We start from the raw sequence: 14,035 nt of genomic DNA, 5'->3' as shown, positions 1-14,035 counted from the left end.
TCCTAAGATAAATTAGAGTAATAAATCAGACGAATATTTATTCATAACAGTATATTCCATTTTCCTCATCAATGGCAATGAGAGACAATCAATCAATCAATCAATCAATCAATCAATCAATCAATCAATCAATCAATCAATCAATCAATCAATCAATCAATCAATCAATCAATCAATCAATCAATCAATACTGATCTGCATTTAGGGCAGTCACCCAGGTGGCAGATTCCCTATCTGTTGCTTTCCTAGCCTTTTCCTAAATGATTTCAAAGAAATTGGAAATTTATTGAACATCTCCCTTGGTAAGGTATTCCAATCCCTAACTCCCCTTCCTATAAATGAATATTTGCCCCAGTTTGTCCTCTTGAATTAAAACTTTATCTTCATATTGTGATCTTTCCTACTTTTATAAATGCCATTCAAACTTATTCGTCTACTAATGTCATTCCACGCTATCTCTACGCTGACAGCTCGGAACATACCACTTAGATTCACAATTAAGTATTTATTTATTTTCCACCTAGTCGATACAATGATTGCTTAAGGCAACTTTTAATGGTCAAAAGTGGTACATGTTTCGTATATTATCAACATCTTCAGCCACATAACACTGTTTAGATGAAAAATATATAAAATTGACAAAGTAATGCTTTAGATGAAGTGTCCTGCTACAATCACATTTCTTTCCATGTCGTTTCCCACATAGCTGACTATCCTATCAAATAATTCCGAATCCGCGTCAGTGCTACCCTTTCCCGATCTGTACACTCCAAATATATCAAGTTGCCTATTATCTTTAGAAATGAGCCTTACACCTAGAATTTCATGTAAACATACCACTTAGTCGAGCAGCTCCTCTTCGTTCTCTCAATTCTTCCCAACCCAAACATTGCAACATTTTTGTAATGCTACTCTTTTGTCGGAAATCACCCAGAACAAATCGAGCTGCTTTTCTTTGGATTTTTTCCAGTTCTTGAATCAGGTAATCCTGGTGAGGGTCCCATACACTGGAACCATACTCTAGTTGGGGTCTTACCAGAGACTTATATGCACTCTCCTTTACATCCTTACTACAACCCCTAAACACCCTCATAACCATGTGCAGAGATCTGTACCCTTTATTTACCATCCCATTTAATGTGGTTACCCCAATGAAGATCTTTCCTTATATTAACACCTAGATACTTACAATGATCCCCAAAAGGAACTTTCACCCCATCAACGCAGTAATTAAAACTGAGAGGACTTTTCCTATTTGTGAAACTCACAACCTGACTTTTAACCCCGTTTATCAACATACCATTGCCTGCTGTCCATCTCACAACATTTTCGAGGTCACGTTGCAGTTGCTCACAATCTTGTAATTTATTTATCACTCTATAGAGAATAACATCATCTGCAAAAAGCCTTACCTCCGATTCCACTCCTTTACTCATATCATTTATATATATGAGAAAACATAAAGGTCCGATAATACTGCCTTGAGGAATTCCCCTCTTAATTATTACAGGGTGAGATAAAGCTTCATCTACTCTAATTCTCTGAGATCTATTTTCTAGAAATATAGCAAAGCATTCAGTCACTCTTTTGTCTAGTCCAATTGCACTCATTTTTGCCAGTAGTCTCCCATGATCCACCCTATCAAATGCTTTAGACAGGTCAATCGCGATACAGTCCATTTGACCTCCAGAATCCAAGATATCTGCTATATCTTGCTGGAATCCTACAAGTTGAGCTTCAGTGGAATAACCTTTCCTAAAACCGAATTGCCTTCTATCGAACCAGTTATTAATTTCACAAACATGTCTAATATAATCAGAAAGAATGCCTTCCCAAAGCTTACATACAATGCATGTCAAACTTACTGGCCTGTAATTTTCAGCTTTATGTTTATCACCCTTTCCTTTATACACAGGGGCTACTACAGCAACTCTCCATTCATCTGGTATAGCTCCTCCGACCAAACAATAATCAAATAAGTACTTCAGATATGGTACTATATCCCAACCCATTGTCTTTAGTATATCCCCAGAAATCTGATCAATTCCAGCTGCTTTTCTAGTTTTCAACTTTTGTATTTACAATGTCATTGTTATCATATGTAAATTTTATTACTTCTCTGGCCTTAGTCTCCTCCTCTATCTCAACATTATCCTTGTAACCAACAATCTTTACATACTGCTGACTGAATACTTCTGCCTTTTGAAGATCCTCACATACACACTCCCCTTGTTCATTAATTATTTCTGGAATGTCCTTCTTGGAACCTGTTTCTGCCTTAAAATACCTATACATACCCCTCCATTTTTCACTACAATTTGTATGACTGCCAATTATGCTTGCCATCATGTTATCCTTAGCTGCCTTCTTTGCTAGATTCAATTTTCTAGTAAGTTCCTTCAATTTCTCCTTACTTCCACAGCCATTTCTAACTCTATTTCTTTCCAGTCTGCACCGCCTTCTTAATCTCCTTTATTTCTCTATTATAATAAGGTGGGTCTTTACCATTCCTTACCACCCTTAATGCTACAAACCTGTTTTCGCATTCCTCAACAATTTCTTTAAACCCATCCCAGAGTCTGTTTACATTTTTATTTACCGTTTTCCACCGATCATAGTTACTTTTTAGAAACTGCCTCATGCCTGCTTTATCAGCCATATGGTACTGCCTAATAGTCCTACTTTTAAGACCTTCCTTTCTATCACATTTATTTTTAACTACCACAAAAACAGCTTCATGATCACTAATACCATCTATTACTTCAGTTTCCCTATAGAGCTCATCTGGTTTTATCAGCACGACATCCAGGATATTTTTCCCTCTGGTTGGTTCCATCACTTTCTGAATCAGCTGTCCTTCCCATATTAACTTATTTGCCATTTGTTGGTCATGCTTCCTGTCGTTCGCATTTCCTTCCCAACTGACATCTGGCAAATTCAGATCTCCTGCTACAATCACATTTCTTTCCATGTCGTTTCCCACATAGCTGACTATCCTATCAAATAATTCCGAATCCGCGTCAGTGCTACCCTTTCCCGATCTGTACACTCCAAATATATCAAGTTGCCTATTATCTTTAGAAATGAGCCTTACACCTAGAATTTCATGTGTCTCATCTTTAACTTTTTCGTAGCTTACAAATTCTTCTTTCACCAGAATGAACACTCCCCCTCCCACCCTTCCTATCCTATCTCTATGATACACACTCCAGTGCCGTGAGAAAATTTCTGCATCCATTATATCATTTCTCAGCCATGATTCAACTCCTATTACAATATCTGGTAAATATATATCTATTAAATTACTTAATTCTATTCCTTTCCTTACAATACTTCTACAGTTCAACACTAACAATTTTATGTCATCCCTACTCGATTTCCAGTTCCCTACTTTGAATGATTTAAAATAGCTTGTACGGTTCGTATGAATAATTGTATACAGTTTATAACAATAAAATAAATAAAACACTGATTTCAAAATGCCCTGTTTGTCATTTTACCTGCATCCCTACCCCATATGGTGTCACTTTTAAAAAGTATTTCTCATACACTTCCAAATTGATTTAGTATATTTCTTGTGTTGAAGCCTTTTCAAGAGAAAAAAGGTTGCTATAACTTCTGAATCAACTCTCGTAGTTATTTATATAGTACCATATACCTGATGGTTGTATTGAGGTAGCCGAGCTCCTTGTCATGGTCTGGCTCACAGTCATGATTCTGAGCCTCTCTGCTATACTGAAAAAAACAGCATGAGCATTATGAGTTATATTTTTCTTTATGATGTATCTGAAAATATACAGGGACAATGACTTACTGTAGTGAACAAATATCTTCATTAAAATCCTTCAGCTAATTCAACAAAACTCTATGATTAAAGATATCAAATAAATGTATCATATAAATGAAGGACTTGAAGATGAAATTTGTAAAGTAAAATAGTTATTTATGCAACAGCCATGGAAAGTTACAAGTAAGGTGTAAGATTTTTAAATGAGTAACGTAAACATTATTTTAATGGCAGTTGCATAAAGATTCTACTTCATATTATGGTAAATTTACTTATTTCAAATTAAATGGATTTAATTATAAATAATTTTGATTAGTCACAATGCAAATCACCCATGTGTGATCCATGCATTGATGTTTTCTCGTGTCTACCTTTCTATGAAAGATATAGAAGGTGAGTACATGGGGTTATGCTACAATAAAACATAAAAATTATTTGAAGCAGGAAGCAATCCACTAAGCTACCAGAGTCGTAAACATGGTTCTCTGGTTCTGGATTAATGAAAGTGATATGATCTTTATAACATATGTAATATTTATCTGTTGGAAATGGATTAACCGATACACTAATTAGTATTGTGATGGCAGCAAATTACTTGAGCTGGGAATGCACATGAGTAGAGAACCATGGCGCTGCAATCAAGCAGAGAAATAATTCAACAAGATTATGTTTGGTATTCCTTGATTCATGATCTCTCTGACTCTGAAGTGGAGTCCAACTAATCAGAGACTTATAATAATACAGTGTAGAAAGTAATAACAGTATGGTAAAGTGTCATTTTCCATATTCTTTTGAGTACATAAAAGAAGGCAAGTACACCATATTACAAAGAGAAAACAAGAAATATACATTTTCTACTTGACTGTGGCAGACCTTATTACAAACAATGTAAAATATTTTTTTCCGTATTGAAAGTATCTTAATTTATAATAATATAAGAAATTTATTTTAACTCAACCTATTCAATACACTACAAGATGTTAACGTATTAGTTAAACATCGTTAAAAATCGTTAAGACATGTTTCGCTCCTTCTGTGGGGCATCATCAGTCATATCAAATACCTCAAAAATTCTACCAGATGTCTGGTTGGAAATAATAAAAATATGTTACCTGGGTGAATACATTAAAAAACATTTACAATCTTATCATTAACAAAATATCGAAATTAGCTAAAAAATGTTACACTAGTGAACACGTTGGTGAATTTTCACTCAAAACAAGGCTGTCCTATTGTACAGTATTGACAATAATGGTAGTTAAAGTCTTATTTGGTGCTAAGTTCGAAGACAGTTTAAAAATGTTTGTTTTTGTACAAATGTTGATAATGAATGCAGAATACATATAATTGCAATTTACTGTACGTGTATTTTACATTGTAAAATAATGTGGAAAAAAACATTCCAAATTTGTATTAATATCCATGGAAGAAAAACATTTTTTTTTTTACTCCGGACCTCAATATTACGGTCCTGGAGCATTCTAATCAGAAATGGCTTCAGGATGTGAAATTTTGTATGTGATTTATGATCAGCTCATGTAAACATTTTTGCATTACGTCGTAATTCAACTTGGATGTTTATATTGACTAATTATATTTTAGACTCAAACAAAATAGTTCGTCGAAGTATCCATGGGCTAATCACCTCCGTTGGACACACTCTATGAAGACGGAGTGCCTAGTGCATGTAAACAACAGTTGATATTGGATTTAAAAGGAACCATGTTGAAAACAGTAAAAATAATGGCTTGAATGAGGGCAGTTGAAATGTAGTTAAGTCTCTCCAAGTGACTAGTGTTTTTAAGTTTCTCCATGTTGTCTGATGTAATTAATGTTGAGCTGTCTTACATATGTGAAAATCTTAAGTGTTGTTGGGCTGTTACCTTATTGCTAAGAGCCAGTGCTTCAAAAACCTACGTAACATATTCGTCCTGGATATCTTCTGCGAACACACAATTCGAGAAGTGTGACAGAAGTTGCAACAATGGAAAACTGATCTGGTGATTATCTCTGGAGGCCTAAAATCCATCCTCCTCTAACTAGCCTACTAGATGTGTGTGTAAACCAGCCTTTTAAAGCAACAGTGAGACAGCAATATACGCATTGGCTGGCTGATGAAAAACACAAATTCACGCAGTGGAAAAATCAAGCAGCTGGATGAGACTCAGATTTGTGAGTGGGTAAAATGAGCAAGGCATTCCATTCTGCTAGCACTGGTGTAAAAATCCTTTAAAAAACTATGGTGTCACGAATTCACTTGATGAAACTGCTCTATGGGAAGATAGTGATGTCGATGGAAGTGATGAATAGAGGTACAGGAGCATGCAATTACAGTATTGACTTCGGAGTACATCATTATGTAGGATTAATTTTTTTATTAAAACATAAAGCTACTTTTAAAAATATTTCTTTCCTAAAATTAGGATATGCAGATTATTTGATGGCGTGAAGTATTCACACGTATACCACATTTCTTTTTACATATATGGACAGTAATTTTTGACCTTGTTCTGCACAATTATCACTTTCTAGGTTTTCTCACTGAATTAAATAACTGAAACCAAAGTGAAACATATTGCTGGTAAATTTATAGTCTGTAAATAATTATTTTTACAATAAATATGGATAGAATATTTAAATTAGAAAAGACATACACTAGTAGAACTTTTATCAACTCACCAAAACTTCAAGAATGAATCCTTGTCATGATGGTCACTGACAATGTTTTAGATTCAACAAGAACCAATTACATTTTTCTACATAATGAAACAAATTGAACTCACCAAAATGCTGATATCATAGAAAAGGGATGAGGGATGGGAGAGGTGAAGGCCACTCATAGAGGAACTCTTTAATCCTGGATGTAATATCTCATAGTGGTAGAAAACACTTCTTTTCAGGAACACCTAATTAAATAAATTAGGAACATTTATTCTTTACTCTGAAACTTATATGGTCTGTAGAAGGCCTACTTACTATGTGCAAATTTAGCATTTCCAAGACATTGCAGTGTTCTTTATGAAGTTATCCAAAGTTATCCAAGTTATTTGATCCAACAAAATAATAAATATGGCAATATATTGGAAATGAGAGTAGATTTTGGATAGTGGACATAGTTTAATATAGGCAGCCACTTTTGCATGTCAACTAGTATTTACCTCTTGAAAAAAATTGAATAAGTCAGCTGTTTAAAAGATTACCAATACTACACTCCATCTATACATTTTATGATTAAAAGTAGATAACAGAGAAACAAATAGACTAACCAAAATAATTGTAACTTAATGCCTCAATATATATTTTCCAGCAAACAAAGTTTCATTTCAACCTTTAGGAAACAATAAACAATATTCTGGAACTTCCCCTCATAGCATGATATTTTTATTTAACAGCTGATGACACTGGAGTGAACAGGTTTTATAATATGCTTGTAGCGCTTTGGATATAGATTTATTAAATCTTCACCAACTGACTCACTCCCATTCTTACCATACAGCCAACCAGTCGCTAAAGACACAGTCAAATGCTTAGCCATAAACATGACTTACTTGACGTATTTCCTTTAATTCCTAGGTGGAAAATAGGGTCTCAACAAAATTTCTCCTGCTTGTTCTATCTACTGCCAATGCTTTCACCTCTCTCCATGTCTTGTAGACTCCAGCTATCTCCCTGTATATGGTTCTCTTCCAGGTGATCTTCCGTCTGCCTTTCCTGCAACTACCTTGAGCATACCAGTTCAATGCCTGCCTTGTGATTTTTTCTTGTGGTCTTCTCAGGGTATGGCCAATCCATCTCCATTTTCTTCTCATTATCTGCTGATGTCATGTCAAGTCATGTCTGAAATGGTCTTTGGCCAACCCATTCTCATAATGTACCTCAAGCAACAATTTATAAAGGTCTGTAACCTTATGGTAATGTCTTTGGTCACTTTCCAGGTCTCACTTCTATACAGTAAAACAGATTTAACATTTGAGTTGAATATTCTTAGCTTCATTTTTATGTGAATGAGAGGGAATCTCCACGTTAGTTGTAACTGTGCAAAAGCTCCTTTGGCTTTATTTATACAACTCACCACATCTCCAAAAGCACCTTCACATCCTAGCTGACCATACTTCCTAAGTACCAAAATTCATCTACCCTTTCTATATCCATTCAATCTAAAGTCAAGTTAGAATTGTTACAATGGTTTATGTGCATTTCCTTAATCTTTTTGTTAATTGTTAAGCATGATGAATTGAATACCATACCTAGTTAAATCATTCACAGAGTTCAAGCGCGCTCCCACTGAGCGGTGCTAGTGAAGCTTAACACCAATGCTAAATAATCAGCTGTTTTAATGGAGGTTACACTGAAATGCAAATACCCAAATACAACATCCAATTGTTTAGACTAATTAATAATACTGTCAGAGATTGTAATTAATATTCTCAGTCCTCACGTAGAAATATCTTTGAACTTTAATACGAGAACGGGATAAAATGGAATATTACAAACAGCATAAGCAATATTGTGCTTTACACAATTCCAAAAAAAAATTTAACAGAGTACAAAATACATTGAACATACTAGAGATTGCAAATAACACTGACACTTTCTCAAATAAAATAAATGAAGTAAATAACTCATCAAAACTTCACACATATTCATAAAAAACAGAACCCCTTTAAAGACTAGAGATAGGAAGTTCATATTCACAGGACATGTTCATTAGAATGTTCTGCAGAAACTATTAGAATTTCAGTCACCTAGTTTAAGCATGTGACCTGTTGCATAGTAGGCACTGGGTCCTCCATGGGCACTGATAACTTGTTACAAGGGTGATGGCATCAACGCATAGAAGGCGCAAATGGCATCCATCCTGGGGTATAGCCATCCATGCTGCGTTCACCTGGTTCCACAGTTCATCTTTGGTGGTTGGCATTGGGTCACAGCGTCACACCCGTAGTTTCACCATAGCCCACACATTTTCGATTGGCAACAAGTCCGGTGATCAAGCGGGCCATGGCAACAGTCTGACATCATGTGACAACAGGAAGGCATGTGTTCATGCAGCAACACGTGGTCACGCACTGACCTGCTGAAATATGACGTCCAGGATGTCGTGCAGAAAGGGTATGGCTATGGGTCGCAGGATGTCATTCACATAGGTCAATCTGGTCATAGTGCCCTGGATATGCACCAACTGTGATTTGTGGTTGTACCCAATAGCACTCCACACTATAAGGCCTTGAGTTGGTGCTGTATGTCTTCTGTGAATGCAGTCAATGTGATGCCTCTTCCCCTGTCTGCAGTGAACCAAAATACGGCCATCATTGAACCTGGATTCGTCCGAAAACATTATCTGCTGCCATTACTGTCCCCAGTGATCATTTCATACACCATTGCAGTCTAGCATGTTTATGCACATTAATCAAAGGTAGGCGGAGAAGTGGACGATGTGGCGGTAAGTCAGACTGTAATAAATGGCAATGGACTGTCGCTCCCGACAGTGTACAATGTCTTACACTGTTTCACTGTTGCACCAGAGCTGAGGAGGACGCAATCTGTCCTGTAATGCCATTCGGATGATGTGTCAATCTTCTCGGGGGATGGTCTGGGTGGTGCAGCCAGACCCATCCTGTGTTCTATGGGCTTCTGTGAACTATTCTATACACACCTGTTTCACTGCCAACACACTTCGTCCCACATGAGCAGCAATTTCCTGGATGGATGCATTACATTCTCCCATGCCAATAATGTGCCCCCTTTCAAACTCACTCATTTGATGGTACGGTTCTTACATACGCCTGCAACGCATCCTGTACGTCTGCTCAAGTCACACTGATCCATTACCTTCTGTTTATAGTGACAACGAGAGCCGCAGGCACATTTTACTAGTCGGTAGTGGTGTGTCAAGATATCAATGTGGACTTTGAACATGAGGGCCAACATGGTTCAAAGGGTAATCATTTCTTCAGAACATACTAATGCATGTGTCCTGTGAATATGGAACTTCCTATCTTTAGTTTTTCAAGGTGTTCTGGTTTTTATGAACATGAGTGTAGTTTGAGGCCACTTTTGATAGTTTGCAAGTAGACTTAGCAGATTGTCATGCTTTAAGATCTCTACGGATTGTCCTGCTCTGAAGAAGAATCGACACTTTAATAGTGGTAGGCCAGTTTAGGATAATGTCCAAAGTACATTTGGTACAACAGCCAGCACCTGACGGCACAACTGAGATCGCCACAATCAAGTTACGATACTTGTAAACAAATATTGCCCCTCACCAACCCAGTTTTTCATTAATTTTCATTTCGGTCTGGTAAAGAATATCACACATAATAGAGGGATGCATCAGAAACCTCGTGCCATTGCTGGATGCAAAATCTTTAATTTCCGTAAAACATGAAAAATGACTTTCAACTCTGGCACAGTCTTGACCAGGCGAGTTTGCCATGTGGTTAGAGGTGCGCAGCTGTGAGCTTGAATCTGGGAGATAGTGGGTTCGAATCCCACTGTCAGCAGCCCTGAAGATGGTTTTCCGTGGTTTCCCATTTTCACACCAGGCGAATGCTGGGGCTCTACCTTAATTAAGGCCATGGCCACTTCCTTCCAACTCCTAGGCCTTTCCTATCCCATCGTCGCCATAAGACCTATCTGTGTCGGTGCGAAGTAAAGCCATTAGGAAAAAAAAGTTTTGAATAACAATTTTTTTTTCTTTTATGGAAGTTTCCACTGACTTTCTTACAGTCTCACTGCTCACGTTTACATTCCGGGCCAACATACATATCTGGTTTACAAAGGACATCAGCACTAATTCCCTTTTCAGATTGCAGTTTCCTCTAGGTGATAGTGCGTGCTTTACAGGAACGTAGACACACTGTAGTAAATGCAAATGAAGAAAATCTATCGTGGATGGATGCTCATCCAAACTGAGTTTCCTGTCAATATACATGCATAACGTCTTTCCCAGAGCCACTTGCTCATCTGTAATATACTTTGAAGCATTGCTAGTAAGGATTCCATGGTCCTGGTTGAGGCAAATGTCTTATCTGTAGATTTTAGAGCTTGAAGAAAAGAGAAGACAGTTCTGTGGGATGATGAGTTTTTATAGAGAGCCTAGAAGGTATGAATGCATTCAGTGAATCAGAAACATGGTTCAAGTCACTTGTACATGCCTCAGGGCCTTACTGCCTACAAATCCTGTCAGTCCCATTTCTCGATAAAATGTTAGTCCTTTGGTGACACTATCGCTGAATAGTTGGAATGTTAGTCTGGCATTCATTCTTTGAAAGGAGGAAAAATCTAAATGACACCTTGTCAGTTTGGGGCAAGCTCTAAGTCCTGCACACCTTAAACAGTTCTCTATAAAAGTCAAAACTGATAATTTTACTACTGTAAGATAATCCTACATTATCATGGAAAAAGTTTTTTTATACATTTCAATATATGCCAAAAATCTGAAAAAGCCCAGATCTTCCGCTTTACATCTCCTGGGTTCAAAATATAACAATGTGTTTGATTTTTCTTCCCACTAATTTCCAGGCATTTTATTTGACTACCACTACACGTAAAACCCTCTAGCTGCAGTATAACCTGCTTGTTTTGCCAGTCAGTGTATAAACACCTTTTTACCTCCATGCACTTTTTTTTCTTAATTTCCTTGTTGGCCTGCCTGTATTTTGTCATTGCTGCTGCTTTCTGGTTTCTTGTTCTACTGGAGTTGATCAGTGCCTTGCACTCTGCTCACTTTTGGATTGATTCTCAAGTATCATCCGATATCTATTCTTTTCTCCCTAGATCTCCGTAGCCCACTATCTTTTCACATGTTTCAAGATAGTGTTCCTTGACTGTGTTTCATTTAGTATTTGCCTCTTCACCTAGTTGTTCAGCGAGGGCCTCAAACCTGTTCTTCAATTGTATCTTAAATTAATTTTGGACTTCTGGTTTTCCAAACTTCCACGAGTTGAAAAGTTTCATTCGTACAGCTGGCTCTTTTTTTGGCCCTGCCACCTTCAATCTAATATCAGCAATCATAAGTTGATGGTTGTTCCTTGCATCTCCTCCACATCTATTCACATACAGAAGTGAAAGTCTCCATCGTTTGCTTATTTTCAAGTGATCAATTTGGTTTTCTGCTTGGGATCAGGTGACACCCACAGGATCTTGTGGCAATTCTTATGCTGAAACAGTGATCCATCTATATCCAATCCAAAATTACTGCACAGGTATATGAATCTCTGGCCATTATTACTTCCTTCTATTCCATGTCTACCCATGATGATTTTTCTTTCTTCATTTTCACTAACAGTTCTTGCATTTAGTTCTACCATTAATACCACAATGTCCTCCTCCTTTATTCCTGCCAGTGTTGATGTCAGCCTATCATAGAACTACTTCTTCTCTTCCTCATCTGCTAAATCTGTTGGCACATAACACTGCACTAGGGTCACAGGTCTAACTTCGGCTTTTGTTTGTACAGTAATTATCCTGTGTGATACACAGGTCCATTCCATTATGCTATTTTTTGCTTTCGTTGTGGATACAACACCCACTTCACTTGAAAGAGCCATAAACATACTTACTGTTCATAGCCACAGAATCAATCAATCAATCAATCAATCAATCAATCAATCAATCAATCAATCAATCAATCAATCAATCAATCAATCAATCCAGTTCAGAGAAGATATAAAAAGCAATAAAGTGTTTACAGAGACTAGTGAACATGCAGGATTCCAGTACAGGCAAGCTTATGAAATAAGTTACCATAGCTAAGGCAATATGTCCAGCAGAAGTTATTTGTCAGTATATTAGTAAAGGCGACACACTGGAAATAAAAATCGATATTTTGGTCATTTTGGCAATTTTTTTTTTAATGACTGAATTTGAAAGGATTGAGTTTCTTCTTTCTTGTCACAAAGTTATTTTATTGAATTCAAACAATTTATCACTTTAATAGTGCTTTGTTTGCCAGTCTGCACACAGCAGAAATGGCATGGCATCTGCAGAACTGCTTTGTTAGGTAATGATGTCATTGTCATGTTTTCATTCAATCGAATATGCCTGTTCTTTGCAATTATGCATCCATGGGATGGGCCAAAGGCCCCCCTCCAACACTCCCACCCCCCTCCCGATATACAGGGTGAAGCGAAATTCGCGCACTTGGGCGTCGCAGTGCGACTCCTCACATGCCAGCAATAAAAAAATGTCTCTCACAAAAGTTCGTCCAGCGAGTATATCTGGAAGAAAAAGGTCGTTGAAGAGTGGCAATCTGGCAACACTGTAACCACATGTAGGGTAACTACCTCTGTTAACACACATTAATCGTGCTGTACAGTTGGTGCAGTGGATAGAGTTCAGGGTTAGCATGTAGGTGGTCGAGGGATCGATCCTGGGTTGAGGCGCGTTTTTTATTTCATAAATGTAGTCCAGGTGGGATGGTATCTGGCATCTTAATCATCAACAGCGATTGCAGCGGGTCCTCTAGAAACCATTTTCACTTACATATTACGATCCTAGAAACAGACGAACATTCGTTTTCATTGGTCAGCTTTGAAAGACGCCCTTTCCATTTCATGGGCGTGAATTTATTCGCACCACTTCATTTACTAGATGTGTTAATGTTCAGCGTTACTAAATTTTGTAAATGTAGGATACATGTGACCTCAGAAATGGTGTCTTACTGTATTAAAGTATGAAATGTCCGATGGAATTTAGCAAATAAAAAAGCGCCTCAACACAGGATCGAACCCTTGACCTCCTGCATGCTAACCCAAAACTCTATCCACTGCACCAACTGAACAGCACGGCTAATACATGCTGACAGATGTAGTTACCCTACATGTGGTTACAGTGTTGCCAGATTGCCACTCTTCAACGTTCTTTTTCTCCCGGATATACTCGCAGGACGAACTTTTGTGAGAGACATTTTTTTATTGCTCTCATGTGAGGAGTCGCGCTGCGACGCCCGAGTGCGCGAATTTCGCTTCACCCTGTATTTATACAGACTTAAGCTGTAAGATCTGCCATATTTCTGAATGAATTTATTAAGCCTTTTACAGACAAATAGCCGGCCCCGTGGTGTAGGGGTAGCGTGCTTGCCTCTTACCCGGAGGCCCCGGGTTCGATTCCCGGCCAGGTCCTGAGGGCTGGTTCGAGGTCCACTCAGCCTACGTGATTAGAATTGAGGAGCTATCTGACGGTGAGATGGCGGCCCCGGTCTAGAAAGCCAAGAAAACGGCCGAGAGGATTCGTCGTGCTGACCAC

At 37.7% G+C, this 14,035-nt stretch overlaps 1 protein-coding gene across 7 annotated transcripts in view; it reads right to left on the bottom strand.

Moving 5' to 3' along the window:
* Positions 1-14,035, bottom strand: part of Ero1L (endoplasmic reticulum oxidoreductin-1-like protein) — a 194,439-nt gene that overhangs the window by 123,169 nt on the left and 57,235 nt on the right. For all 7 annotated transcript variants that reach the window (XR_011017600.1, XR_011017599.1, XR_011017596.1 and 4 more), the window contains exon 5: positions 3,659-3,735. Coding sequence is in view for 2 of the 7 variants with exons in the window: in XM_068225422.1 (XP_068081523.1) it covers positions 3,659-3,735 (77 nt within the window). In the remaining 5 variants the exon portion in view is untranslated. The remainder of the gene's footprint in view (positions 1-3,658; positions 3,736-14,035) is intronic.

This window comes from Anabrus simplex, chromosome 1 (genome assembly GCF_040414725.1).
Source record: "Anabrus simplex isolate iqAnaSimp1 chromosome 1, ASM4041472v1, whole genome shotgun sequence".
Classification (NCBI taxonomy): domain Eukaryota; kingdom Metazoa; phylum Arthropoda; class Insecta; order Orthoptera; family Tettigoniidae; genus Anabrus; species Anabrus simplex.
This window is presented reverse-complemented; position numbering and strand designations above follow the sequence as displayed.